Below are 23,556 nucleotides of genomic sequence, written 5' to 3' on the forward strand. Positions count from 1 at the left end.
TGGGAAAACCCAGAATAGTGTAGCAACATTGTCCAAACTAAAGTCACTTTTACCACTTTGGTAGATTTTTATTTTGCCTCAATCAGCATTCAGGGCAGGAAATTAAAACCCATGCTGCCAGGTACAGTTGGGCAGGTTCTGTACTGTGCAAGGATGCCACTTTTAATGGCACACCATTCACTTCATAGACTTGTATGTTGATTCCAGTAATTTTCTAACGTGATAGATTGTTAAGAAAGAGGTTTTTCTTCATCTTTTTCTAGACAAAAATGCCTTCTGTCATAGCAAGAGTCCCACAGAAACCATTCTAGGTACTTCAGGAAGAAAGGGAAGGGAATTGGGTATTCATGAAATCGTCGGGAGGATGTTAGTGGTGGCAGTCTGGGTTGGAGACATTTGAATTCGAGTTTGCAGCCCTCGATTGAGCTGCAGTCTCTAGAGTTCAGGAAGATGTCAGTGCTGCTGTTGGGAGTCCCTAAACTTCACACTTGGGAAGCTCCTGATCAGATGCTGGTACCAGGAGCGTGGCCAGTTCACACACAGCTGCTCCCCCCGCTGGCCAGGTGCCAGCCAGGAGCTTCGGGCAGATGGCTGAGCCAATCTTCCCTCCAGTGCCCCAACTGCAGGGGAGGCTGGGAAATGTGGTTCCAGGCTGGACGGTCACGTACCCAGCTGAAGCTATGGATAAGAAGGGGAGATTGAATGGGGGACCTTTCTTCGCAGTCTGTCATACACCTGACCTGGCAATTTTTAAATCGACTGAAGTATATTATATGTATATATGTATATATATAGCTTAAAACCTTTTCTCACACCATGTAGATGGGAAAGTGTGATCACTTGCCAGAGTAGAAAATTAACCACAAAGATAAATACAATAAGACATAGTGCTAAATTCTCCCTGGAGATTTTTGTCCTGTCAAGGCTCTGAGCCCCAGCCTCCTCCTGCTGCACTCCTTCCATTAAAGAGGAACATCAGTGTTTGAAGCATTTGAACATCAGGGTTTGTGGCACCAGAGGCACACTTTCACCTTGTAGGATCTGAAAGATGAAAAGGGGAAGGTGATTGCCGTCTTCACTAAATGGCGCAGTGTTATTGTAGATGGCTCGTGGGAACCCGGGGTCTGTGGACCGTGGATCCTGGTTTCTACTGTCCGCCTGCTGTGGGGGCTCCCTGGCTGTTTCCTCCATGGGCAGTTGATGTCTGCACTCTGAGCTTCATTTTCTTCCTGTGCAAAGAGAACTCTTTCTGTGGTGCACCGCCCGCCCCCCTCTCCCCCCACCACTGCTACCCCACCGGGCACGTAGCAAGCACTGAATAAATTCAACAAATAACTTGCTGAGTACCTATTACATACTAAGTACTGTTCTTGGCACAGGTTGTGCGGTGGCAAATGAAATAGACAAGCTAATTTCAAATGCTGGGTTCTGATAGAAACAACTGACATAATGGGGTGATGTGTCGGTGGAGCTGGGGAGCAGTAACAGGTGATCAAGGGGAGCCCCTCTGAGTAGGTGATATTTGAGTAGAGCTGTTTGATGCTCTCATGGTACTTGGTGCTGGGTGTTGGGTATGTGGAGATGGCTTAGGCCCAGTCTTTGCCCCTGATGAATTCTTCCCCACCCCAAGCCTGTGTGTGTCCATCTGCTTCCCCTAAAACTAAAGTTCGGACTTGCTTGCTGACCAGGGGTGAGAATACCTGAGGAAAGAGATGGGTCTTCAGGCATGTAGATCTCTGTTTGAAGCACAGTTTTAGAAATGAGACTTGAGTTCAAATCCTCTGCCACTTTCTCATTCTGACCCTGGGCAACTGACTGAGCTCCAAGATCAGTAGTGATGGGTGTGGGCCTGGAGCCAGATCTAGCCCCTCCACTTCCCAACTCTGTAACCTTGGACAAGTTCTTTAAGGCTCTGTGCTTCCATTTCTACGTAAAATGGGGTTATGATCACTCCTCTTAAAGGTGGTGCAGAGTATACATTTGAGTTAATAAAAATATGCATGGTGAATGCTCTATAAATAACTACTAGTTTTTATTTATTTCAGATGAGAAAGATGAGGCTCTGGGAGGAGGAATAGCTTAGCCCAGGTCACCCAGTCAGGAAGTGGCTTATGAGGATAAATAGTGATCATGGTAGGGCATCGCCTAGCTTAAGGTCCAACATATAATATTCACTCCATACTTGGGAGCTGGGGCTATTCCTGGCAATCAAAGGGCTGCCTTGTTCTGCTGCCCCTCAGCACAGGAAATTCCAAGGTGGTTTTTCCATACTGGCTTCTCTGGTTCTGTCCCTGCGGGGGAGAGCAGAGGGGCCCAGGTCCCCAAGCCAACTCATAAAAGATGGAATTGAATATCAACTTGCCTGTCTTAACCCCGTCTCTGTTGAGGGGGTGGCTGTTACTTGGAGTGGCCTGGGCTGCCTTGAGCCTATCTGGGTATTTCCTTGTGCTGGCAGCCCTCACCCTGTCCTTGAAATGGTTCTGGCTGGGTAGCAGACTATAGGTGGTGTGGGTGAAATTTGGGACTGGTTTAAGGCGGGGACAAGACCCAGAACACAGGCTTCCTTGTGCTGCTGGAGAGGGAGGGCAGGAGGGAACTGGAGACCCCGTTCCTCCCTTAGGCACTCTCTTGCTTACAGTCCACGATGGCTTGGTCCTCGGTGCTACTTGGTGTTGTCTTGCTGTCTGCCTTCCCAGGTCCTAGTGTCGGGGGCCACCTGATGCCCAGGCTGGCTGACTGGAAGCTGTGTGCTGACGAGGAATGCAGCCGTAAGAGTTGGGGGTTGGGGGCGTTGGGGGCTTGGATTGCTAGCCTGTGGGGAGGGTGCTGTTACTCCCTTCTGTTCCTTCCCCAGACCCCATCTCCATGGCCGTGGCCCTTCAGGACTACGTGGCCCCCGACTGCCGTTTCCTGACCATACGCCAGGGCCAAGTCGTGTATGTCTTCTCCAAGCTGAAGGGCCGAGGGCGGCTCTTCTGGGGAGGCAGCGTGAGTCTTGGGAGAACAGAGGAGGCAAGGGTAGGGTGGCTGGGGTGGGCGTGCACCCTGATTTTTCACCTGAAGGGAAAATCTGAGGGAGTGAGCTGAAATATAGTTTTGGAGGGGAGGCTATTGTGGTCTACTTTACTTTGTTTAGCAATTATTAGGGCACCTACTATGGTGGGTACAATAAAGAACGACCCCTTTTATTCTAATGGAGGGAGACAAGGAGGTAGGTGCCACCCCATCAAAAATACCAGCAAGTATGTGCTGCTTTGAGAATTAATAGAAAGTGACTGGGTGACTAATTCACATGGGGTGGTCTGGGAGGACCTTCGAGCATGTGACTTTAAGCTGGGATTGGAATGACGAGGATGGAGCAAGCCAAGTCGAGATCAGGGAGAAGAGAGTGCAAAGATCTTCAGCAGGAGTGAGCTTGCCATCTTCCCAGACCCCGGCTTTTAACTCCTCTTCCCCAGGTTCAGGGAGATTACTATGGAGACGTAGCTGCTCGCCTGGGCTATTTCCCCAGTAGCATTGTACGCGAAGACCAGACCCTGAAGCCTGGCAAAACTGATGTGAAGACAGATGTGAGTGTCTTGGGGGCTGGCAGGGACTTGGAGGGAGGCCCTTGGGCAAAGATGCCCCTACCCTTGGCTCCCTGGCATCCTAGCTGTATGCGCTGGAGCAAATCCCCTGCCTTTTCTTATCTGAAAAATGAGGAGTGATTTCTAAGTCCTAGTCCGATTGAGAGGTGCAAAGGGTAGAGGGCTCTAGGCTAATTTGCATAGCATTTGTGCAGCCAAACCTGGCGCCTGTGGCTGCAGCATTTGCTAAAACCACTAGATCCTTTGTGGTGTGACCGCTAGTTTTCTCCCCACTGTTTCCCCTTTCTCTTTTTCAGAAATGGGATTTCTACTGCCAGTGAGCTCAGTCTACCGCTGTCTCTGCTGTTGTTTCTCGCTGACTTTATGCAAATACATCAGCCAAGTGCAAACTATGGGTGTCGGTGGTCTTTGTGGTGGGTCTCTAGAAAGGAAGTGTTTCCCCAGGCTTCTGAATCTAGCCAATCAATCCACTGACTGTGGTAACGTCAGTGGTTGCTAGGCAGAATTTCACGGACTAAGAGCTCTTTGCTCCAAGCTGGGTACCAGAGGTGGGCTCGTAAGCTTAGATATTACAAACAGATGAGAAGATGGAACAACTGAACAGCCAAACTGGGGGATTATAGTGTCTTCTCTAGACTAATAAGAGAACTATTGAACTATTGGGAATGAGCCAGTTGAACCATGAGGAAGACATAAATCACAGAGCAGAGGTTTTCTAGGATTTCTTGGAAGATTATCCGCAAAGGGAGGTAGGAGGTTAATCTGTGCGTATCATGCGTACCATCCCAGTTTTCATCCTCCTTGCCTTAGAGATCAGTACGCCTCAGCTCTGGATCGGCTCCTACCCCCGCTCCCTTCTTTGCATTCGTATCCCCGCCCCCAAGTCCGCTTCTACCCAATCTGGAATCTCGACTCTGCCCACGGACTCCTGACCAAATCCGTTTCTCTGCTCGGCGAAGCGTCTCTGGCACCGCCAATCGCTCGTGTTGGTCCCGCCCCTTTAGGCCCTGCCCCTCTCTCCCCACCAGTCTGCGCTTTTGTCCCGCCCCCTGCCTGCAGAGTCCGCCAATCCTTGTCTTGGAAAGCGTGGCCTGGTGTCCCGCAGCATTAGCGGGTCGCGCCGGAGGGGGGTGGAGGCGGAAGTGGCGGCGCCGGCCCGGGGAGTAGGAAGAAGCCGGGGCTGCAGCCCGAGTGGAGCGGCTGCCAGCCGAGGAGCAGGCGCGGCCGTGTCGCCATATTGCGGCCCTAAGCGGCCGCGACCGAGTCATGGCTGAGACCTACGGTGAGGGTGGTGGGCGGAAGCTGGGGTCTGGGGTCTGGGCCCAGAAAGGATGCGGCCTGTGGGTATGGGGCGGGGCTTTATATATCAGGGGGCGGGGTCAGCTATTATGGGGCAGGGCCTAGTTGATGCTGGGAGGGGCTTAGTGGGTCTGAGGCTGAGCTTAATCAGTTTGGGCGGAGCCTGAGGGTCTGGTGTCTGGGCGAAATAGATCTGGGGCGGGATTTGAGGGAAACAGTCCTGATGGATCATGGTTAGGTCTTGAGGGAAAGGGTGAGCCTTAATGTGTCTGGGCGGAGCCTGAGTGGATGGGGCGGGGCTGATGGCGTGAATGGCAGGGATCAACCTTGATGGGCTGGGGGGACGCTGAAGGGATGCTCTGGGCCCTGGGATTACTCAGGGAGAGGTCTGGAATGCGGTTGGGGGTGAGTTGTCCTTTAGGCGGTGGGGCTAATGGCAAGGGGTGGGGTTTAAGCTTGAGAATAGGGGTAGGGCCTTGGGCTGAGGGAGGGATGGAGGGACTGAGAATTGGAAAATCTGGATGGATGGATAGATAGGAAGTAGGAGAACAGGGTGCGGTAAAAGGAGCATTGGTTTAGGGGTCAGAGGGAGCTGCATTCATTCAACAAACAGAGAAAAGCAGAGGGAACTATGCAAAGACCCTGAGGTAGGAACCAGCTTGTCATCTTCAGGGAGTAGACTAAAGGCCAGAGGCTGGAGTGGAGTGAATGAATCAGAAAGTGGTAGGAGCTGAGTTGCGGGGGTCAAGGGCAAGATTGTAGTCCTTGATGAAATGATGAATCCCAGCTCTACCTGGCAGTAGGATCTTGGACAAGTCAGTTAACCTTTCTGGCCTCAGTTTCCTCATCTGGAAAATGGGGATAATTATTAGTATATCTCCCTCACAGAGTTTTCCTGAGGGTTGAGTTGTTGATGTAAGTAAAGACCTTTAGAACTGTGCCTGATATGTGGTAAGCACTATATAAGAATTATCCATTACCGTTGTTACCCACTGTTCTGTATCTGTCTGTGTCTGTTCTCTCCCCATAATTGTGATGTTCTTTGGATTCCATCTTTTCATGTCTATCTTTCTCTCTGCATGGGTTTCCTTGAATTTGGCTCCATCTGCTCAGACTTCCTCTTCAAATTCCTGGTGATTGGCAGTGCAGGAACGGGCAAATCATGTCTCCTTCATCAGTTCATTGAGAATAAGTGTGAGTTTCTGACAGTGGTCCTGGGAGCACTAAACTGTGGGCATGGCCATGGTGTGGGCAAGTAGGCAGCTGCCGGGGTGGGCAGGGGCAGGGCTGGCCAGAGGTACAACTCCAGTGCTGGCTGCCTGGTCCTTACCTTGGTATACGCTGTTTGCTAGGTCCTCCTTGAGGCTCAGTCACCCCAGCAATGAGAATGGGTTTGTACCGGCTGAGGAGGCCTTGGAGGACAGGGAATCCTCTGAGCCCCCACACTGCCTCTTCTCCCCCTCCCACTCCCAGTCAAACAGGACTCCAACCACACGATCGGCGTGGAGTTTGGATCTCGGGTGGTCAACGTGGGTGGGAAGACCGTGAAGCTACAGATTTGGGACACAGCCGGCCAGGAGCGGTTTCGGTAGGTGGGCTGGGCCCCCATGGAGAGAAGGTAGGGGAGAGGGGAGGAGAGAGGAGGGATAGAGGTGTGCAGAGCTACCTGGAAATATAATGACAGGAGCAAGGAGATGCTGAGAGGGCAGGCAAGGTAGAGGGAGAGAGAGAGAAAGAGACTGTGATGAGCAGGTCCATGTAGTCAAAGAAAGAAGGCGTCTTGGAGAGAGGACGGCAGAGACAATGAGAAAAAGAGATTGAGAAGGAAGCATAATGAAGAGTGAGAGGGCCAGGGAGGGACGGCAGACCCTAGCGAGACGAGACTCTGTGGGATAGACCCATGTGGCTGGAGGGATGGAGACTTTTCCCCAGGGAGAAACGAGGCCTGGAGACAAGGAGATGCTTGGGGTGGGGCGAGGGGTAGAGAATGACAGATAATGACTAAAACAGAAAAGGAAACTTGAAAGAGAGATACAAACACTCAGGAAGGGAGAGAGAAAGAGAGACAGACTGAGAGAGAAGAGAAAGAGAAGGCAGATAAGGAGACTCAAAGAGAAACAGAGGTGAGAGACAGGGAGAGTGGGACAGGGGTGGCCAGAGAGATGGAGAAATGGATGTTTTGTGGGGAGAGGGAAATGTGTAGGACTCAGCACACAGTATGACTTCAGGACATCTCTGCAGAAAAGGTGACAGACACATGGAAACCCTGAGTCTGAGAAACAGACAGCAGGGAGAGAGAAGCAAGGGAATCCAGTCCATGGGGAAGCGTGGCTCCTGGGCAGCACTGAGTAGCTGCTGAGTTAATATTTGTGTGTGAGTTCTCTGCTTGAGGTGCACAGAGGTAGAGACTGAGAGGGTGGAGGGGAGACAGGTGTACGACGTGCACCGGGCTGGCAGTAAGTGCTCCATACATGCTTGCAGCATGATTGCATGAGTTCCAGAGGGACCCAGCCTGTTCCAGGGAGAAGCAGACAGTCGGCCACTCTGGGAAGGGGGCCTCCCCCAACCAGAGCGGGAGAGGGCCAAGTGGTTGTAGTTGTGTAGTGCTTGGCTAGGACTGGGTGAAAGGGGGATGACAGAAAATGTTGAATGAATGAATGAATGGGAAAGGGTGAGGATGACAGAGCCAGAGCAACAGAGATGGAGAGAAATAGAGAATTAAAGATACACATGCACACAAGAGACAGAAAGGCACAGACCAATGAAGAGATGCAGAAAGACAGGGACACAGAGAGAGTCAAAGGTAGGAAGAGGGAATTCCCTGGCCGTCCAGTAGTTAGGACTCAGTGCTTTCACTGCCGGGGCCCCAGGTTCAATCCCTGGTCAGGGAACTAAGATCCCACAGGCCAAATGGCACGGCCAAAAAGTTGGGTTTTTTTTTTTTTGTGGTACGCGGGCCTCTCACTGTTGTGGCCTCTCCCGTTGCGGAGCACAGGCTCCGGACGCGCAGGCTCAGCAGCCACGGCTCACAGGCCCAGACGCTCCGCAGCATGTGGGATCTTCCCAGACCGGGGCACGAACCTGTGTCCCCTGCATCGACAGGTGGACTCTCAACCACTGTGCCACCAGGGAAGCAGAAAAAGTTTTAAGAAATGAAAAAAAGGTAGGGAGACTGAGGCGGAGGCTGGCAGCTAAGTGCGATAGAGATTGAGGGAAACAGAGAGACCGCAAGTGGGAGAAACTGTAGACCACGGCCAGGTTTAGGGGGATGGGCCAGCAGTGAAGGGGGGCCTCCGAACCACCAGTCTCTCTCCGCAGAGGGGGGCAGTCCTGGGGCACACCCCAGCCTCGGGGGTGACTGGGTCCCCCTGGCCCCACAGGTCGGTGACACGGAGTTACTACCGAGGGGCGGCTGGAGCCCTGCTGGTGTATGACATCACCAGGTGGGTGCACGGAGTGGGGCGGGGTGGGGCCTGGGCTGCCCCCCACCCGCGTCCGCCTCCCTCCTGGCTCCCTTCTCCACAGCCGGGAGACCTACAACTCGCTGGCCGCCTGGCTGACGGATGCCCGCACGCTGGCCAGCCCCAATATCGTGGTCATTCTCTGTGGCAACAAGAAGGACCTGGACCTGGAGCGTGAGGTCACTTTCCTGGAGGCCTCCCGCTTTGCCCAGGAGAACGGTGAGGGCTGGGCAGGGGGGCTATACAGTGGGGCCCATGGGCCTGCTGGCTCTCTGTAGCTCTGCCCAGCAGGGGAATGTGGAGATTTGGAGGTCTGGGTTCAAATTTGGGTGTTGCCACATTGCGAGCTGTGTGACCACTCTGGTCCTCAGTCTCCTCATCTGGAAAGCTGGGATCACGGCGTTTCTGCTTCACATAGTGCATGACTGGTAAGGGATGTGGTCCATGGGGACTTCTCAGCACTGCCTGGATGGATGGGTGCTTGACTCACGGTGGCTGCTAAGAAGGTTTTGACCACTGTGGGGAGGCAGCACAGGGTATTGGTATAAGGTGGAGACTGCAAACTCTGATGGCCCTAGGGGACAGGTACATTTTGTGAGCCAAGGAGAGGGCACAGGGTAGATCCCAGGTTAGCAGGCACTGGCATTAGGGGAGTAGACGAGACTGACAGCCACATCGAAAGGTATGCAAGGATACTATCATCAAAAAGGCTACAAATAACAAATGTTGGCAAGGATGTGGAGAAAAGGGAACCCTCCTACGCTGTTGGTGGGAATGTAAATTGGTGCAGCCACTATGGAGAACAGTATGGAGGTTTCTCAAAAAACTAAAATTGAACTACCATGTGACCCAGCAATCCCAATCCTGAGTATAGATCTGAAAAAAAAACACTAATTCGAAAAGGTACACGTACCCCAATGTTCATAGCAGCATTATTTACAATTGCCAAGATATGGAAGCAACCTAAGTGTCCGTCAACAGAGGAATGGATAAACAAGATGTGGTATATATATATTTTATATATATATATATATATATATTTTATATATATATATATATATATATAAAATATATATATACATACACACACAATGGAATACTAGTCAGCTGTAAAAAAAGAATGAAATAATGCCATTTGCAGCAACATAGATGGACTTGGAGGGCATTATGCTAGGTGAAATAAGTCAGACAGAGAAAGACAAATACTGTTTGGTATCACTTATATGTGGAATCTAAAAAATAAAACAAACTAGTGAATATAACAACAACAAAAGGTAAGCAGGTCTAAACTCATTTGAAAACATCATGTTGGCCAAAATCTGCCAGCCTAGGGTCTGTCCCTGTTCCTTCAGTTTGTAACCTGCAGGTTTAGAGGATTTGCCATCAGAAAGATGTGGATTTGAATCCTGGCTCTTACTTACTGTGAGATGGCTGTCACATGACTGGTGGGTGGTCTGTGATGGGCCTGTGCTAGATGGTGCTGGGGTGATCACAGTGATGAAGAGAGCCCTGGACCCAGCTGTCATGGCCTCACAGTCCAGGGGCAGGGGGAGGACCATTTCCAGATAGTGACAGCCCGAAAAGGTCAGGGCTGGGAGTGGGGAGGCACAGGGGTCTGTGGGAGCCCAGAGGAGGAACCTGACTCATCCTGGGAGGTCAGGAGGACTTCCTGGAGGAGGAGATGTGAGCTGAGCTCTAAAGGAAGAGCTTCCCCCCCTGGGGAAGGGGGCATTCATGGCAGAGGAACAGCATGTATGGAGGCCCAGATTGAAGGCAAAGGTGGAACGTTTGAGGAACAGAACGAGAGGCAGCAGGTCAGAGTCGGAGTGGAGGATGGGGACTGACTGAGACCCTGACCTTCCGAGTGTCTGCCCCCCCAGAGCTAATGTTCCTGGAAACTAGTGCTCTCACGGGTGAGAACGTGGAGGAGGCTTTCCTGAAGTGTGCCCGCACCATCCTGAACAAGATCGACTCAGGTGAGGCCCCCAACTGCCCGGAGTGGGAGTGGAAGGCAGGGTCCAGAGGACTCCAAGGGACCAGTCCTCACCTCTCTGCTCCCCCCAGGTGAGCTTGACCCCGAGAGGATGGGCTCCGGCATTCAATATGGTGACGCCTCCCTTCGCCAGTTGCGGCAGCCTCGGAGTGCCCAGGCCGTGGCGCCTCAGCCCTGCGGCTGCTGAGACCTGCAGAGCCAGGTGGGATACTGGGGACTCGGGCTGCAGGGCTGGTCTCCTGACAAAGGGGAGTACGGAGCAGAGACAGAGACACAGAAAAGGAGAGATGACAAGAGAAACAGAGTGAGGAAGAAAGACACAAGAACACTTGAGTTAAAGGGGCCATCTTCCCGGCCCTGGGAAACCACCCGTCCTTCCCATCCCACCGCCAGCTCTCTGCCCTGCATCTCTGACCCTCCCATTCATAATTCATCAAATGTTTGTTGAGTGCCTCCTCAGCGCCAGGCCCTGTTCCCAGCACTGGGGCTATAACAGTGGGGAAAACAGACAAAAATCCCTGCCTTCGTGGAGGAGATGGACAATAAACAAGATACACAAGCCAATTGTATAGTAGGTAGGACGATAAGAGCTATGGAGAAGAATCAAGGAGGGAGGGGCGGCGGAGGAGTGGAGTGTTAAATAGGATGATGAGCGGAGGCCTCACTGAGAAGGTGACATTTGAGCAAAGACCTGAAGGAGCTGAGGGAGGGGTCATGTGGGGACCTGGGGGAAGAGTGTTCTAAGCAGAGAGAACAGCCAGTACAAAGCCCTGAGGTAGGGCCCTGCCTCCTCCCCTGGGTGAGGAAGTCCAAGGAGGCCAGTGTGGCTGGAGTGGAGTATGTGTGCGTGCGTGCGCGCACGTGCGTGCCAGGGAATAGGTGAGCTGGAGATGAGGTTGGGGTGGGAGGAAGCAATGAATTAGGGCCTTGTGAGCCACAGGAAGGACTCTGGCTATACGCTGGGTGGGATGAGAGCTATAGGAGGGCTCCGAGAAGAGAAGGGACAAGATCTGATTCAGGTGTTCACAGGGCCCCTCTGGCTGCATATAGAGGACAGACTGAAGGGGGCAGGGGTGGTTGCTTGGAGACCAGTGAGTAGGCCACTCCAAAGTCAAGGTGAGAGACGATGGTGGACAGGATCAAAGTGGGGGCGGAGGAGGGGTTGCGAAGTGAATAGATTTGTACCTTCCCTGATCTGTCTCCAGGCTTGTCCCCTCCTCATGTAGTCACTGGGTCTTCCTAAAGCACAAATCTGATTCCTTCCCTCTCTTTTCGGGTAACCTCTCCCCCTCCTCCAGGAAGCCATGCTTGTTCCCCTGTGCTTGGTCCAAAGTCCTTGACAGGCTTGAAAGTTCCTACAGGATTTGGTCCTAGCCCCACCTCTCGCGGGTGTGTATGTCTTGACAATTCTTGTCTCTGTGCTTCATGCCCACCCAACCCTCCACCCCACAGCCACTGGCGGCTCCAGGATGGCTGTGGAGCAAAGTGTTTAGACTTTGGATATATGTACTTAGAGAGCAGACCCAACATAATTTCCTGATGAATGGGTATGGAATGTGAGAGAGGAGTCAAGGATGAGCTCTTTGGGCAGGGCTCTTTTCCTTCCAGGCCTTTGCATCTGCTGTGCCTGTGCTCCCTTCTGGCACCAACTCCCATTCATCATCAGGTCTCTACTAAAATGCCTCTTCCTGCAGGGAACCTTCATAGGCTTCCCAAGTGGGGTCACTCCCTCTAGATGGGCAGTCTCACAACTGCCCCTCCTTTGCAAAGCGTTCAACTGACAGAGCTGATCATTGTTATCTGTATGGTGTTTGTCTAACCCATCTGAGAAGGTGACAGATCACAGACTCCAGACCTGGGCTGCCTGCATGTATACTCCAACTCTGTCACTTCATAGCTCTGGGCAAATTATTTAACCTCTCTGGGCCTTGGTTTCCTCATCTGTAAATGGGGCTAATGATAGTACCCACCTCAATGTGAGTGTGGAGAAGATTAAGTTAATTCATGTAAAGTGCTTAGAACAGGGCCTGACAGTCAGTAAACGAAAATGCTTAGAACAGGGCCTGACAGTCAGTAAACTAAGACTTGATAAACGAGGCCTGTTTATTATTTTTCTTCTTCGTGTCCATTTTAAAGACTCTGGGCTATGTAGAATCAGATGGGTGTGTACTCTTCGCCTCAGAGCTTAGTTTTGAGTCTGTTTCAGGGTGTTCCCTCAGTGAATCAAATGTAGTAAGACTGCATTTTCAAACTCTGTTGATTGCACTCTACAGGAGGAAATATACTTTATTTGTTGATCTAATACAGTCACACACGTATAAAACTAAAACACGTTCTTGTATTAATATTCTTTCTCTTAAAATTGAGGTGAAATTCACACAACAAATTTAGCCATTTTAAAGCGTACAATTCAGTGGCATTTAGTACATTCGCAAGGTTATGCAACCACCACCTCTGTCGAGTTTCAAAGCATTTTCATCACCCTTAAAAGGAAACCCCATACCCTTTAAGCATTCATTCTCCATCCTCCCCAGAGTCTGGCCCCCACCCATCTGCTTTCTGTCTCTATGGACCAACATTTGAAGCACTCTGAAATTTTCTTTCTTTTCTTTTTTTTTTTTAATATGTTAACATTTTAATTTTTATGGTATTTTCTATTTTATTCTGTTACAACAATTGCTCAAGGCCCACCAAACTGATTTCCCAACCCACTAATGCAGTTGTACACATTGGAGTCACCTGGAGAGCTTTAAAAGATACTGATGCCCAGGTCTTACCCCAGAGATTCTGAAATGATCTGGGGATTTCTAGAAGCTCCCAGGTAATGCTATCTGCAGATAACTACAAAACAGGAAGTGATGTGTCTCCTCGGTTTGGAAAACACGGGAATGAGACCTAGAGCCTGGATGATCCAGGAACATAGAGGAACACAGAGGTGCAAAGGTGGGGACACAGAATGTAGACACTGAGATGCCCCTCTACAGACTCAAGGAGACAGCTCTCTGAGGCAAGTAAACAGGGAGATGCACATGCCCTCAGCTCTAGAGCCCCACAGTACCTGCAGACAAGAAACAGAAAGTCAGACAATGTAGAAACTTTGGGAGAAAGAGAAAAGTATGGACAGACAGGCACAGTTAGGCGGGCAGGAAGATACCCAGAAATGAGACAGAGACACCAGCCGACAGACCCAAGATCCCTCCAGTTCATGGCACACTTTTCTTTCAGCTCACCCGTTCTCCAGGACCAGCCCTGTCCTTCTGGCTGGGGCCCAGACCCAGGCCCTGGGAGACTGAGCCCCTTACCTGACCTGGCCCCAGAGAAGCTGCCCCGCCACCTGTCCCCCTTCCCTGGCCTGGTGGGGCCTGGCTGAGGGGCAAGACTGAGCCATGGGGGAAGGGGGAATCCGTACCTGCTGCTGCTTCCTCTGTCTTGGCTAACCCCTCTTCCCCCTGAACCCCTAACTATACTCAAAGAGTTTCCAAAGCCCGAGACCAGGGCCATTTGGCCTCAGCTCCCCTGGCCCTGCCACTGCGAGTACGTGTTATTTATTACCTTACCTGGAGGCCTGTCCCGTCCCCACCCCACCCCCATAAAGCATTGTTTACACCTGTGTCATAGCCTCTGTCATTTTGGGGTGGTGGTGGGGGGAAAAGAGGTCACTGACGGTGTTTGGGGGCCATGTTTTTGGGTTGGACATGGTACGGGGGTCCACCATGACTCCATGGCTCAGATGTATGTTGTAGAGGGAGTTTGCCCACATATGTAACACTAATGTCCCTGTGTTTGCAATGGGTGTGATGGGATCTGTAGGAATGTGTGCTGCTTGTGTGTGTGACACCGTTGCTTATGACTACTCTGTGTCCTTGGTGATTGTGTCTGTAAGACTGGCGTTGTTTGGGACACCAAAGCTAGGGAATGAGAATTCAGGCCTGTAGTTGAGCCCTGGGTCTGGGCCCGGTGGGTGATAGCGATGCATGTCTGATGCCTGAAAGTCTGAGGCAGTGTCTATTTGGTGTGTAACTGTGTTTGTGTGCCCCTGAGGTCTGTGTGTGTTTTGCTGTGAATTTGACTCCTTTGATACACTTGTGTGTGACCATGAACCCTGTGTGTGCCCCTGAAGACTGTGTGGGCTTTTGTGTCACCGGGACTCCTGTGCATATTTGAGATCAGTGTGTTGCCTCCTGTGTCCAGGTGAACCTCTGACACCCGCACATGCTCTGCCAGGGACAGGTGCAGCCCACTGAGGACACTCCCAACTGCTCTCCCAACCCCAGTTTGGCCTTAAACCACCCTCACGAGAGACCTGAGTCCCTGCTCAGCCTGGGTGCTGGCGGAGGGGGTGGGGCATTTAAATGACCTCATCTGCATAGTCCTCCCAGGTCAGGTCGTCCAGAGACTCGAGGCTGTCATGCAAATGTCTTCTCTGAGTAGCTTTCCTAGGTTGTTTTATTCGGGTGCCACACAGTTGTCCCGATGGGGCAGGGTGGAGCGAGTCAGAATGTTTGCACGTCCCTTCTTGTTCTTCTTCCCTTCTCTCAAGGACGTTCCGCTCTTTTCCTCCGTTATAAAAAGTCCTTATGTAAATTACTTACTGTCGTGCAAATTTACATACATTTCCCAACTAATTGCTCAGACGTTTCTCAATATTCCTATTATTGGGCTGTGAGAAGGCGGAGCTGTCCATGTAAATAATACCGATGATCTGTATGCCTCCTCTACCCTGCTACTCATCGTTCCGCCGCGTTCTCGGCTCCAAGGGGGCGGTCCTGTCTATGTAAATAGAATTATTTGCATGCCCCTCCCACTCGCTTGGCATAATGTGTGCCGAAACTCCCCCACCGGATCCAGCCCTTCCTAACTGCGTTCCTCCTCTCGCGCAGAAGGGGCGGAGCGGAGAGTGCATAAAAACCTTGTGTCGGCGACTGATCCGTTTCCCCTTTCTCGAGGGAGAGGGTGTTCTGAATTTCCTCGCCCCGCCCCGCGCGGCTCGCGCCTGCGCAAGCCCCGTCTCCTACGCCCGGATGCGGTCACGTGCCCACCGGGCGAGGCGGGGGCGGAGCGTCGCGGGTGGTGGGGGCGGGGTATGGCGCGCTGTGCGGCGCAGGGCGGCTGGCACAAACGGCGGCGCCGGGGCCGGAGGAAAAACCTCGGTGAGGAGACCGCGGGGAGGGCATGGAGCGGGGCGGAGAAGGCACTTGAGGCCGGGCGCCGGCGCGAGCCGGGCGGGGTGCGGGGGCGCGCGCCCAGCACTCTGTGGCGAAGCCTGGCGACCCTGGGGAGGGGAGGGTGGGGGTGGGGCGTGGGGGAGGGAACGCGCGCCGGGCATGTTAAGCGCCGGCCGTTGGGGGGGTTGGGGGGGGAGCAGGGAGCGGGCGGAGGGGGAGGGGAGGGGTGGGGACACGGGGTTCCAGCGGCCCTTAGGCCTTGTCTTCGTCTCCTGCTGTGCCCCGAGGGGCCCCAGGACCCGCACCGAAGGGACCTGGGAGGGGGGCGCTTTTTCCGTCGTCCTTTCCCCGAGTGCATGAGCCCTTCTCCACCCTTCCCTCTGTCGCTGTGGACCCTGCTCCCACGGGTCCCTTCCGTCTGTCTGTCTCAGGACCTCCCTTCCGTCTGGGTGTGTGTCAGCCCCTAACGGGCTTCCTCCTGTTGGGCTGGGTTCTGCCCGGCTGTCTCAGGCCCACCCTCCCTGCTCTTCTCCGGTGTGTGTTTCTGTCTCTGGACCCCCCAGTTTCCACGGTCTGTAGATCCCCACATTCCCTCTGTGTCTTCCAGGCAGATCCCCCCTCTCGCCCCCCCCCACCCTCAGTCTGTTTGTTTCTAACTCTCCTACTTCCCACACCGCCATCCTTTTCTACTTAAAGTCCCCTCCTTCTTTTCTGTCTGTGGGTCTGTGTCTGTCTGTGGGTGTCTCTCGCCCACAGCTCCCACTGCAGTCCTCTGCCTGTGGATCAGCTACCCAGTCTCACCCCTCCAGCTGCCCCTTTATTGCCCCTTTTCTCTTAGTGATTCCACCCAAGTCCCAGAGTCTTTTTCCCCACGTGGCCTCAGGTTTTGGGGTGTTTATAGCTAAGTCTAACTATCTACTGCCCCTGCCACTCCCCACCCTCGCCCAGCCCTCTTCCCTGTAGCTCTTCTCACATTCCTTTTTCTCTCTCTGTCTGTCTCTCTCTCTCTCTGTTTCTCCAGCCACCGTGACAGGTCCCTTCCCAAGCCCCTAGGGACAGCAGAGGACTTGGGGACCAGCAAGCACCCCCAGGGCACGAGAAAAGCCTCTGCCATCTGCCCTGCCTCATCCTGCCCCACGCCAGGCCCAGCCGCCCCGGCCCCCGGCTGCATCAAGTGGAGGAGGAGGAGGTGGAGGAGGGTGGCACCATGGGCCTGGGCCGTGCCCTCCATGCCCGGGGGATGAAGACACTGCTGCCATGGACAGCCCGTGCCAGCCGCAGCCCCTGAGTCAGGCTCTCCCTCAGTTGCCGGGTTCGGTGTCAGAGCCCTTGGAGCCTAGCAGGGCCAGGATGGGGGTGGAGAGTTACCTGCCCTGTCCCCTGCTGTCCTCCTACCACCGTCCAGGAGGGCCTGGTGAGGCCTCGGCGGGGAGTGGGACCCCCAGAGCTACAGCTACTTCCACCACAGCCAGCCCCCTGCGGGAGGGCTTCGGTGGGCAGGATGGCGGCGAGCTGCGGCCGCTGCAGAGTGAGGGTGCTGCGGCACTGGTCACCAAGGGGTGCCAGCGACTGGCAGCCCAGGGCGCCCGGCCCGAGGCCCCCAAACGGAAATGGGCAGAGGATGGTGGGGATGCCCCCGCCCCCAGCAAGCGGCCCTGGGCCAGGCAGGAGAACCAGGAGGCAGAGACAGAGGGGGAGGGCTGCAGCAGTGGCAGTGGTGAGGCCAGCGCCGGGCTGAGGGAGGAGGTGCTGCCCGCTGCACCTGAGCGCCTGGCCCTGGACTATATTGTGCCCTGCATGCGGTACTATGGCATCTGCGTCAAGGACAGCTTCCTGGGGGCGGCGCTGGGTGGCCGAGTGCTGGCAGAGGTGGAGGCCCTGAAGCGGGGCGGGCGCCTGCGTGATGGGCAGCTAGTGAGCCAGCGGGCTATCCCGCCACGCAGCATCCGTGGGGACCAGATTGCCTGGGTGGAAGGCCATGAGCCAGGCTGCCGAAGCATCGGTGCCCTCATGGCCCACGTGGATGCTGTAATCCGCCACTGTGCTGGGAGGCTGGGCAGCTACGTCATCAATGGGCGCACCAAGGTGAGGCTGCAGGGACCGGGTGGTGGGGTGGGGGGCTGCCCAGCACTTGTTGGATGCCTAGTGTTCTGAGCACCAGTGGGTTTGGAGATAGGCTTCTGGGGTCACAAAAGAGTTTAGGCAGCTCTGGTGCAGGGACTGTTGGAGCTCACTTTGGGCTCTCGCTCCCTGTGGCCTTAGTTTGTGTACCTGTAAACCATGGGTTTGGCCCATAGTCAGCATGGTTCTTGACTTTGCCAGGGATCCTCTTGAAGAACCTGAGGAGAGGTGCCGACAGTCATAGTCCCACATATGTGCATGGGCCATGGTGGGGTTCACAGCTACCTGATGTCTGTTCCTGGATCCTAGACCAAGAATGTTCAGTGTAGACAGGCACGGCTTTCTGCCTCTGCCGTCTGTACCTGTCTGTCTGCCCTTGTCTTTGTTCTTCCCTGTTCCCTTATTTTTTCATGTACTTGGGTATGTCTAGTCCATCCTGTCCATTGCCTGTCTTTGGTCTGTCTGTTCTGTCTCCCGGGTAGGAGAACCAGAAGGTGGAACGGGGAGGGGGGCAGTGGTGAGGCCAATGCTGGGCTGAGGGAGGAGGCACTGCCCACTGTGCTTGGTGCTGGGCTGCATTGTGCACTGTATGCCGTACTGTAGCATTTGCATCATGGACGGCTTTCTGGGGGTGTCTGTGTGCCGGCCCAGGTGGAGGTTATGTCCCCATCTTTCCCATCCCTCCCCATCCTAGACCCTGTCCTCCATCCTGTCTGTTCTGTCTCTCCATCACTTTATCCTTGTCTGGCTCTGGTCTGTTTCCTTGATCCTCTGCCGTTGTATCTTTTCTTGGTCTCTTTCTCTTGTTTTAGAGTAGCAGTTATCTTTTTTTTTGGAACCTGGGCCTGTTTAAGAATCTGCCAGAAACCACAGACCCTGTCTTTAAAAAATGCTCATTTGATTGGAGTTTATGGTCAGTGATCAGGGCCTTCTGGGCCTGCAGCTGCCCATTCAGGAACCTGGGGTTAGGAGCCTGCACAAGACAGTAGTCCGTAGGGCCTTTTGGCCTGCTGACATGTTAATTCTCCTCATGGAGGGGTGTGAGGATCCTGGCCTTGAGTCCAGGGTTTGGCGGTGTTAGGACAAGGCCCGGTAGGGAGTGCCCACTGCACAGCACCAGTGATACCTGGCTGATGGCACAGACTGTGTTTTGCCCTGCAGGCATGAGGCTGTGCTCCTGATGTCCTCTCCCTCCTCCCTCAGATCTTGTCTTGGGTTCTGTCTCTGCAGCTTCCGTCTCAGGCTGGAGCTGGCTCGGGGACTAGGGCTCCCCCGGGCCAAAGCCATACTGGCTTCCCCGCCCCAGCTGGAACTTGTCCTGCTTCCCTCTCCCTCCTGTTACTTCGGTAGCTGGAGGGCCAGAGGCGGCCCCTCCCAGTGGCAGGAGAGATCAGTGGGAATCTCCCTAGCCACAAGGTGTTGAGCCCCATCTCCCCAGGGTCACCCATCCTCACAGGAGGGAGGTTGGTGGGGAGACCACAAGAGTTGAGTGGCCAAGGGCAGGATGCTTCTCTGAGCCTCTGTTTGCTCATCCACAGGATAGGAAAACCAGATTAACTCCCCAGCTAGGCTGTGGCCATTTCAGGAGGGGAGGGGAGAGGGCGCAGATCTCTTTTCCTTTGGTGCCTTGGATGTGGTTGGGAGCAGGCCCTGGAGGGGTGGTGGGGTGGGTGTTGAGACTTTTTAGCCTTGGGAGGTAAGAACGAGCCTGGCTGGACTAAGAAGGGAGGGGAAGGGCCAACCCAGCCACTGGAGTTCCTCTCAGACCCTCCCTGCCCCAGTGAGGCAGCAACTGCAGGCTTCCTCGCCTTCAGAGGGCAACATCTGGGCTCCCTCCCCAAGCTCTGGAGTAAGACAGTGTGGGGTGGTCACGGTAGCGGGGGGGGGGGGCCTCAGATCACCAGTGTGGTTTGGGCTGGTAACAACCTGCCTCTCGGTCCCGAGTGCCGCTCCTGTGCTCTTGCCTTCCTCCTCTCCCTAGATCCTCTGCTCAGCGGGCCTGCAGGTGGGAGGGAACTGGCTCCCATTGGCATCAAGGGCTACCATAGGTGACCCCGGGAGGCCCCTTTAGGAGCAGTTTGGAGGTGGGGCCTGCTGCTGTGGGCTGAGACCTGGGGTTCTGATTGGGGGTGGGGTGTGCATGCACAGTGGTCCTAGCTGCCCCTTCCTGGAGATGGAAGTGTGAGGAGCAAGTTTCCGTGTTACTCTGGTTGTTGTCCCTTCCCTTGTGGGGGCAGGAAGTAGATGCTTCTCGGGGGCCGGAGGATGCCACCCCCAGCCCCACTCCCAGGTGAGTATATGTGGGGGGAGGGGGGCCTTAAAGGGCCTGTTCCTGTGCCTACCTTCACACACACAGGAGTCCCATTCCCTGACAGACTACAGAGTGTGTCCCTGCCTGCATGGTGGGAGACCCTGTGAGGGTGCACGGGAAGGATGGAATGGAGGCCCTGAGACCCAGAGGAGCGCTTTCAATTAGCAGCTCTCTCCTTGGCACTAGGGAGACAGGCCTGGCCCTGGTGGCCAGTACTTGGTAAACAGGTACCTGTGCTGATTTTGCACTGAGAGGGATGGAATGGGAAATCAGCCCAGGTGCCTTCAGCTAGAGGACTTGAGGTGCTCCTGGCCCTGAGACCTGAATAACAAGGGGGACGAGTGGAAGAGCGTTCAGGCAGGTGCAGAGGCCTTGAGGATGAGCTTGGCCTGGTCAGAGAAGAGTGAGGAGGATTTCGAGGCTGGAGATAGTGTATGAGGCTAGTGGCCTTGGAGGCTGTGGTCAGGAGTTTGTGTTCTCTTGGGATGCAGCGAGGAGCTTGAAGGGGTTTGAGCAGTGGTGAGCTGGAGTAAAGGGCCTCGGGCTGCTGTGGGGATGGGTTGTGCGGGAAGAGGTTGCAGCACTGGACCCCCTTCCCCACCCCACCCTCGAGCAAAACCGGCAAAATCTCCAAAAAAGTAGGTGGTAGCTCCATTTCGTGGATGAGGAACTGGAGATGGGGAAGTTCCGTCATCTGCCAAACATCACAGCTTATGTTGCAGCACCGAGACTTGAACCCAGGAGATAGGTCTGCAGGAACACCTGGGCCCTTTTCCTCACATCACATCCATCACTTTGCTGGGTACCTGATGAGAAACAGGCCCGGAGTGGCTAGGCCCAGGACTCAGGATGGCCAGGGCTGCCTAGGGCAGTGGCGGCTATCCAGGAGAGGAGGCGAGAACCCTGGGGCTAGACCTGTGCACACAGAAGCCGAGACCTGGAACAAGGTCTGACTCAGACCTGTGGGGGTCAGGAGCCTCCAAAGTCATGTTCTCGGAGGGGTTCATGCTACTGCTGTAAACCAAAGGTCTTCATTAGCCCCATTTTACAGATGAGGCGTTTTGAGGCCCATTCAGGTGATGAGACTCTCCGAGGCTACTTGGCAGGTTTTCCTTGGAGTTGGGATTAGATCTCAGGTTCTGGTCACATTCTAGGTTTTGGTACCTGTTCAGTTGCGTAGGAGACAGATTATTTAGCGGGTATTCTTTATAGTAAGGTTAGTGGTTCTCAACATTGCTGCACATTAGGATTACCTGGGGAACCTTAAAAAATTCCAGGCTCCACTTGAGACCAGGTACATCAGAACCTCTGAGGTGGGCCTCGGTATCAGTGTCCCAGGTCATTCCAACTCTACAGCTCAAGGAGAGAACTCCTGGTGTGGGGCTGTGAGGCCACATCCCTGCAGGAAATGTTTCAATTGCTTTTATCCTAGTGAAATGTCTGACGTGGGGTCAGGTTATCTTTAAAAAACCAAGCCCTCAGTTGCTCACTGAGCTGCATGTTGGCACCAGACGCGGGGGGTAGGGGCGTGAGGTGTGTGTGTGTGTTGGGCTGTTGAGGCCCAGGGGCTGAGGTTTCTTGTGGATGGAGGCTTGGCTGAAAAAGGAGAAAAGGAGAAAGTCTGGGTGCTGGAACCCTTGGAGCCCAGGACACCTGAGGAAAGATGAGGGGCTGAGAGGGGTGAGAAAGAGGAGGTGATGGCTGCTTATCTAACGTCCCTGCCACTGAGCCTCAGTAAACGCTCTCCATCCGTCTCTGCCAGGCCATGGTGGCATGTTACCCAGGTAACGGGCTGGGGTACGTGAGACACGTTGACAATCCCCATGGCGATGGGCGCTGCATCACCTGCATCTATTACCTGAATCAGAACTGGGATGTCAAGGTAGGATGTTGGGGGTGGGGTGGCGTGCGTCCATTGCATTTTCTTTCCCAGCTCAGCTTCTAGCATTGTCCCCTTCCTCTTCCCAACCCACGGGAGGGGGGCGGTGGAATGTGCCCAATGGCTCTTTCTGGGAAATGGGACCTCCTCTTCAGCTGACTGTGTGGCGGCAGTTCCCCCTCTTTGGGGAATGGTGCTGTCTGCCCAGCCCCCAGCCTAACCAGCACTTCCCCTGCCCCATTTCCTGTCTTCTTAAGTAGCTTCCTGCCCATCTCCATGGTGATGCAGACTCTGGGTTGTCATTCATTTTGAGAGCCTGAGTGGTGGGAGGGAGTGATGTGTGAACTTGTTATGCCCCCTGGTGGGCTCCTGGGGGCCGGCAGTGCAAGGCAGGGGCTCTAGGCAGGACTCCCAGCCTGCCTCATCCTCTGGCCTGCCTTCAGGTGCATGGCGGCCTGCTGCAGATATTCCCTGAGGGCCGTCCCGTGGTAGCCAACATTGAGCCACTCTTTGACCGGCTGCTCATTTTCTGGTCTGATCGGCGGAACCCCCATGAGGTGAAACCAGCCTATGCCACCAGGTATGGTCCATACTTCCGGGAATGTGCCCAGGTGCTCCCCCTGTGCCAGCAAAGTCTTGTCAGACCCCTGAAGTGACTAGGAAGTGATGGAGTGCCAAGAGGGGGCGGCTCGGGGTGGATATAGTGGCTGGAATTGAAGAAAAGTGATCTCTAACCACCCTCTGGGGCTGCTCTGGTCTCCAGGTACGCCATCACTGTCTGGTATTTTGATGCCAAGGAGCGAGCAGCAGCCAAAGACAAGTATCAGCTAGGTACCGGCCTCCCAGTGTCCCCTCCCTCAGGTCCTTCCTCTTCCGTGTACCTCCCTGGGCCTCAAGCCGCCTCATCAGCTTCACTGGATCCTGTCACTCATTTTTCCCCATCTTTGCCTACCATCCCTAGACAGTTCACTCTCCTGGTATCCCCAGCATGAGCCCCATCTCTTCTGGTCATCTCCCCTTCTTCCCAGGTTTCCTTGGTCTCTTAGTTGCGTCCCTGATGACTCAGTCTCCTGTCCCCCTTCACCCCCAGCATCAGGACAGAAGGGTGTCCAAGTACCTGTATCACAGCCGACTACGCCCACCTAGTGGCTAGCCCCAGTGCTGCACGGACAGACAGCTTGCCTGACTTCGGGAGAGCCCTGGGCCCGGTGCCGCCAGTCACGGTGCCTGCTCCTGCCCCGCCACTGCCGCTGCTTCTGACTTTGCCTCTGTTTTGCCTGGTGTGGAGGGCTCCATCCATCGCTGAGGACCAAGGAGGAGGAGAGACCTCTGCTGCCCTGGGCTGGGGGCTGGGGTTGTGACTTGGGCAGAGGCCGGTGTTGGGGACTGCCGTTACTGGAACTGGGGGCCTGTGTCCTGCCCTGTCTGGTCATGCATGTCCCTCTCAGGTTTGGAGAGCTGGAAGGAGGCGTTGCCACCTCCCACCAGAATGCAGGATTTGGGGTTGGGGTGAGTCATGGCCTCTTGCTGGCAAAGGTTTGTGGGGGAGTATCCCCAAGCCCCCCACTCCTCCAGCCTGGAACGGGAAGTGACTCCCCAGCCCCTTTGGCCATGGCACCTTTTGGACTAGGCTGCCGCTGCTGGGCAGGATGAAAGGTGCTGGGAGGAGCATGGGCCTGCAAGTCCTGTCAGCCAAGAAATAAAAGTTTACCTCAGAGCTGCACACATCTGACTGACTCA

The 23,556-nt window shown here is 54.4% G+C and overlaps 3 protein-coding genes across 10 annotated transcripts; all 3 read left to right on the top strand.

The window, feature by feature from the left end:
- Positions 1 to 21: 21 nt before the first annotated feature.
- Positions 22 to 3,977, top strand: MIA (MIA SH3 domain containing). Its single transcript, XM_027079610.1, has 4 exons — positions 22 to 2,768; positions 2,855 to 2,988; positions 3,459 to 3,569; positions 3,884 to 3,977. The coding sequence occupies exons 1-4, from the start codon at positions 2,645 to 2,647 to the stop codon at positions 3,905 to 3,907; spliced, it is 393 nt and encodes a 130-aa protein (XP_026935411.1). The 5' UTR covers positions 22 to 2,644; the 3' UTR covers positions 3,908 to 3,977.
- A 643-nt stretch (positions 3,978 to 4,620) lies between these two features.
- RAB4B (RAB4B, member RAS oncogene family) lies at positions 4,621 to 13,952 on the top strand. Of its 3 annotated transcripts, XM_027079607.1 has the most exons (8): positions 4,621 to 4,869; positions 6,000 to 6,080; positions 6,360 to 6,474; positions 8,267 to 8,329; positions 8,412 to 8,566; positions 10,228 to 10,323; positions 10,412 to 10,542; positions 13,566 to 13,952. In XM_027079607.1, the coding sequence occupies exons 1-7, from the start codon at positions 4,854 to 4,856 to the stop codon at positions 10,525 to 10,527; spliced, it is 642 nt and encodes a 213-aa protein (XP_026935408.1). In that variant the 5' UTR covers positions 4,621 to 4,853; the 3' UTR covers positions 10,528 to 10,542; positions 13,566 to 13,952. The 3 variants fall into 3 exon arrangements, with proteins under 3 accessions (XP_026935408.1, XP_026935409.1, XP_026935410.1); XM_027079608.1 differs by lacking the exon at positions 8,267 to 8,329 and having other exon boundaries at positions 4,725 to 4,869; XM_027079609.1 differs by lacking the exons at positions 4,621 to 4,869; positions 6,000 to 6,080 and having other exon boundaries at positions 6,364 to 6,474; positions 8,205 to 8,566.
- Positions 13,953 to 15,333: 1,381 nt separating this feature from the next.
- EGLN2 (egl-9 family hypoxia inducible factor 2) lies at positions 15,334 to 23,543 on the top strand. Of its 6 annotated transcripts, none has more exons than XM_027079597.1 (6): positions 15,351 to 15,490; positions 16,527 to 17,590; positions 21,700 to 21,819; positions 22,260 to 22,396; positions 22,580 to 22,647; positions 22,845 to 23,079. In XM_027079597.1, the coding sequence occupies exons 2-6, from the start codon at positions 16,763 to 16,765 to the stop codon at positions 22,967 to 22,969; spliced, it is 1,278 nt and encodes a 425-aa protein (XP_026935398.1). In that variant the 5' UTR covers positions 15,351 to 15,490; positions 16,527 to 16,762; the 3' UTR covers positions 22,970 to 23,079. The 6 variants fall into 6 exon arrangements, with proteins under 6 accessions (XP_026935401.1, XP_026935400.1, XP_026935398.1 ...); XM_027079598.1 differs by having other exon boundaries at positions 15,358 to 15,490; positions 22,907 to 23,543; XM_027079595.1 differs by lacking the exon at positions 22,580 to 22,647 and having other exon boundaries at positions 15,358 to 15,490; positions 22,907 to 23,533.
- The last annotated feature ends 13 nt before the right edge of the window (positions 23,544 to 23,556 follow it).

This window comes from Aethalodelphis obliquidens, unplaced genomic scaffold (assembly GCF_003676395.1).
Source record: "Aethalodelphis obliquidens isolate GAN/ISIS:26980383/991018 unplaced genomic scaffold, ASM367639v1 scaffold43, whole genome shotgun sequence".
NCBI classification, from domain to species: Eukaryota; Metazoa; Chordata; class Mammalia; order Artiodactyla; family Delphinidae; genus Aethalodelphis; species Aethalodelphis obliquidens.